At 39.5% G+C, this 4,226-nt stretch overlaps 2 protein-coding genes across 2 annotated transcripts in view; one reads left to right on the top strand and one right to left on the bottom strand.

Moving 5' to 3' along the window:
- LOC103479803 (apolipoprotein D-like) overlaps positions 1-1,214 on the top strand; it is an 8,885-nt gene extending 7,671 nt beyond the window's left edge. Inside the window, exons 4-6 of the mRNA XM_008434463.2 lie at positions 472-593; positions 697-785; positions 862-1,214. Coding sequence (XP_008432685.1) covers positions 472-593; positions 697-785; positions 862-1,103 — 453 coding nt within the window. The 3' untranslated portion in view covers positions 1,104-1,214. The remainder of the gene's footprint in view (positions 1-471; positions 594-696; positions 786-861) is intronic.
- Positions 1,215-1,703: 489 nt separating this feature from the next.
- LOC103479798 (apolipoprotein D-like) lies at positions 1,704-3,739 on the bottom strand. The gene is made up of 4 exons (XM_008434456.2): positions 3,158-3,739; positions 2,959-3,080; positions 2,801-2,886; positions 1,704-2,688 (listed from the first exon to the last, which is right to left on the bottom strand). The coding sequence occupies exons 1-4, from the start codon at positions 3,275-3,277 to the stop codon at positions 2,447-2,449; spliced, it is 570 nt and encodes a 189-aa protein (XP_008432678.1). The 5' UTR covers positions 3,278-3,739; the 3' UTR covers positions 1,704-2,446.
- Positions 3,740-4,226: the final 487 nt, after the last annotated feature.

The following is a 4,226-nucleotide window of genomic DNA, read 5'->3' as shown; positions in this document are numbered from 1 at the left end:
GGATGTGCCCATCTTCTCTACTTAAATCTAGTGATTACTGAAGAGCAATATAGTTTACAGACTTCATAATCTGCACTCTTTTGGTTGAATGCAGTATTTATTTCCACTTTGGCTTTATGTTGTTTAGTTTTTATTCAAGTACATTTTTTATTAATGGAGACTGAGAATCCATTTTATTTTTGTTTTTGGTTGTTTTGTTTATTTAGTTTATCAGTTCAAGTGTTATGTGTTCTTTTCAAAATAAAGTGCATCTATCTATGGCAGGAAATTGCATGCATTATTAGTCATTTCCATTAAATCAATGTCAAAAGGTCTTGAAACAATATTATCGTTTATCGCAATATTTTTTTTAGACAATTAATCGTCCAGCAAAATTTGTTATTGTGACAGGCCTACTCAGAAGTCCTGTTTTGTAACTAAGCTAAATGTTTTCTTTATGTTTGAAGTTTAATAACTSTGGTTCCTATTCAGTATCTTGGTAAATGGTTTGAGATCCAGAAGCTGCCATCAACCTACCAGAAAGGTGAATGTGCCACCGGCGACTACAGCCTGCAGAGTCCCGGAGTCATCGGAGTCGTAAACAGAGAGCTGCTGTGAGTTAAACTTCCTGCTTGTTTTTGAACATCATCAGTCAAAGTCCTGCGGCCTATAATCCTGAACAGAACTGATTTACTTTTTTTTATTTTTAACCTGCAGTGACAATGAAATCGTTAGTTCTGCTTTTGGCACAGCTGAAGTGAAGGACCCTGCTGAGCCGGCCAAGCTGGAGGTCTCCTTCTCTGAAGGTAAACAATTTTCTTTCAGAAACGAGTGTATTTATTGAAGTTATTTAAAATCCTCCTGCTGCTGCAATGACTCCAGGCATTCTTCGGGGTTCGTACTGGGTTCTGTCCACCGACTACGACAGCTACGCTCTGATCTACAGCTGCACGGACTTCGGCCTGTTCCACATGGACCTGGCCTGGATCCTGAGCAGGCAGCCCACTCTGCCCAAAGAGACCACTGRGTACCTGCTCAGCATCCTGTCCTCCATCGGCGTCAGCGTGGACAAGATGGTCGCCACCGTTCAGGACGAGACGTACTGCAGTCCCATGTAYCAGTGARACGGGGTTGTGTTCAAAAAGCGTCTCTATGACGAKCCTCATCTTATTTAAAGAAATGTGTCTTCTACGTGTTTGTATTTTATTTTGTGGAAATAAAATTCCTGATTCCTGCATCCTAAAAAAGGCATTTTTTTTATTCATTATTTTGGTTCAGTGGTTGCATTTAACATTCAGTTTAAACTGTAAAAGACTTATTTTTATATCTTTAAGTCAAATTGATTTATTTGGCAAGAAAAAGATACATTGCTGTAAATAATTGTCTATTTTCTTTAAAGTTATCTCTGGAGAAATTGAAATTTGATCCTGCTTTAAACAAGTAAAAGGCTAAATAATGAYGAAAAGTTAAAATGCAAAATATGTCAATTCTGTCAATAAATATAAAACAATAAATACCATTATTACAAAAGTACAAGCATTAATTAACACARCCTTAATCCTTCAGTAGGATGGCAAAACATAAGCGGTTGCATGGTAGAATAGGAAAAAAAAACTTGATTTGTAAATAAAGATTTATAGCCAGTTTTCACCTGACATTGATTTAAAAATTAACGTCGTTAAATAACTTGCATTTAATTAGATTTATTTTTATTTTTTTGATGGCAGTAGAGTTTAAAGGTGAAATGGGCTTAAAAAATGTCTAATATAMGTTTTAGAGTCAATCAATTCAAATAAAGAAAATCCTGTCGCTTCTCAAGATGAACAAAATTYATCTGATGCTCTTTAAACAGGCATTTCATTATCCTAAGGCTGGATTGTTTCACCATCACAGCATCTTGGAGTCAAATGTCCTTCAGGTATTATTTAATGTAATAAGCTTGTTCATAAAACCTTCATGGAACAAATGACTACATGTGTCATGAAGTTTATTTAATAGGAATTACATTTTTGCAAATAAAATGCAGCAGTCAAACTTTATCCAGAATGTTACAGAAATATTTAAGTCGTTTTACACAAAATTTTCAGTCATTAATGATTCACTTAATGAACGTAGCTTTATAAAGAAGAACTGGATCTAAAGATTTTGATTCATCATCCRTTTTATCCACAGAGTGGAAGATACAATTCTGCGAAAAGTATTTTCAACCTCACAAATTTTTTTCTGTTTTTGGTGAAAATAATAAAAACAAAACGTGTCCATGTATGATTTTTAGTTGGCAACGCTCAACATTAATTGTAGTTTACCTTTTATGTTCTGAAGCGACACTTTCAATTAAAAAMACATAAACGTAAAAAAATGTAGAACACCACTGAAACCCACATTGTTTGTTTTAGACACACAAGTTTATTAAATCAATCTGAAATAAAGATTGTGCRTCGATAAATACAAACTCCATAATCTCAGTCTACTGGTTCATGGGGCTGCAGTAATCTGTGTCCTGGTTGGTGACCAGCAGCTTGTCCACGCTGACTCCGATGGACCGCAGGACGCCGTGCAGCTCCTCCAGCGTCTGGTCGGGCAGAGTGGGCTTCCTGCTCAGGATCCACACGAAGTCGACGTGGAGCACGCCGAGGTCGGTGCAGCTGTAGACCAGAGCGTAGTTGTCGTAGTCTGTGGACAGAACCCAGTAAGGAGACGGAGGAGAGTCTGGAGGGGCAAAGAGACACAGCAGGCTGTGAGTAAACCTCCACCTGCAGCGGGATTAGACACAACTAAAACGAGATTAAAATRAGCGTGGAAWCCAAACGAGGGCCTGTACCCTCAAAGAAGTAGACCAGCAGCTTGGCGGGCTCAATGGGGTCGGGTTTGGCGATGCCGGTGATCACATCAATGGTCCCATTTGCACTGAAATTAAATAAAAATCTTAAAACAGTGTTTATAGATGCGTCTGATCCAGTGAGAGTGAGTAAATCTCACAGCAGCTCCCTGTTGACGACTCCGACAACACCAGGACTCTCCAGGCTGTAGGTGGCGGTGCTGCACTGGCCGCTCTGGAAGGTGTGGGGCATCCGCTGGATTTCAAACCATTTACCAAGATACTGCGACACAACAAGCAGATTCACAGTCAACACAAAGCCACAAACTGCTCTGCTGCTTCATCTAAAGGATTTCTCACCCTGGCGGCATCAAACTTCTGCTGAACAGCAGCGCTGGGGCATCTGTCAGGCATGATGACCTGAGCGTTGGCCGCCAGGACGGACAGCAGAGTGAAAGAAAACACCTGGAGGAGCTTCATCTTTCTGCAAAACCTTAAAAAAGTAGATTCTGAATTTTACCTAAATTTACACCAAAGGAGAATCGCGAGAGTAAAATCCAGGAGTAAATCCCAGTTGTTTCCTGCCTGTTCTACTGGGCACCAGTGACGTTTAGCGTTGTGTTGATGTATTTATAGTGGAGGTCGACTGCTGACCCCAGATCTGATCTGCATGTCACGTTTTGGTTTCATAAAGGTGTGAGATTTTTGGCACCTGTTCATGTCAAGATAGACGGATTSTTACCAAACACAGACCTTGGCTGCTGAACAAATATGTTTTCATTACTTTAGGTAACTGTGTAGATTACAGACATCATCTGTGAGGTTCCACATGCATGTAACTATGCATTTGAAAGCATAGTCACATGCTTTGTTCCATAATAGTTTTCTCAGTCCTTTTATTGCCTTCGTAATTTCTTTTCTTTTTTTTCATGCTTCTGTCCAATTTTGTTAGATTTAAAGATAAAAATATTAATATGAGCAGGCAAATAATAAAACCTGGACTGTTTTCATTTTGGCAAATCTTTCATGTCCAATTAGAAAAAGAATTACCAAAAAAATAAGTTAAATTAAATGGTAACAAGATGAGCTTTAGCTTTCAAAAAGGATATAAGAAAGACATTTTAAATAGGTTAATATGTATGTCAAGGGCTGCACAGTGGCGCAGTTGGTAGAGCTGTTGCCTTGCTGCAAGAAGGTTCTGGGTTCAATTCCTGGCCCGGTCTTTCTGCATGGAGTTTGCATGTTCTCCCTGTGAATGCGTGGGTTTCTCYGGGTACTCCGGTTTCCTCCCACAGTCCAAAAACATGACTGTCAGGTTAATTGGCCTTTCCAAATTGCCCCTAGGTGTGAGTGTGTGTGTGCATGGTTGTTTGTCCTGTGTGTCTCTGTGTTGCCCTGCGACAGACTGGCGACCTGTCCAGGGTTACCC

This window comes from Poecilia reticulata, linkage group LG17 (genome assembly GCF_000633615.1).
Source record: "Poecilia reticulata strain Guanapo linkage group LG17, Guppy_female_1.0+MT, whole genome shotgun sequence".
Classification (NCBI taxonomy): domain Eukaryota; kingdom Metazoa; phylum Chordata; class Actinopteri; order Cyprinodontiformes; family Poeciliidae; genus Poecilia; species Poecilia reticulata.
Note: the sequence above shows the minus strand (reverse complement) of the source record. Positions and strands in the feature narration are given on the sequence as shown.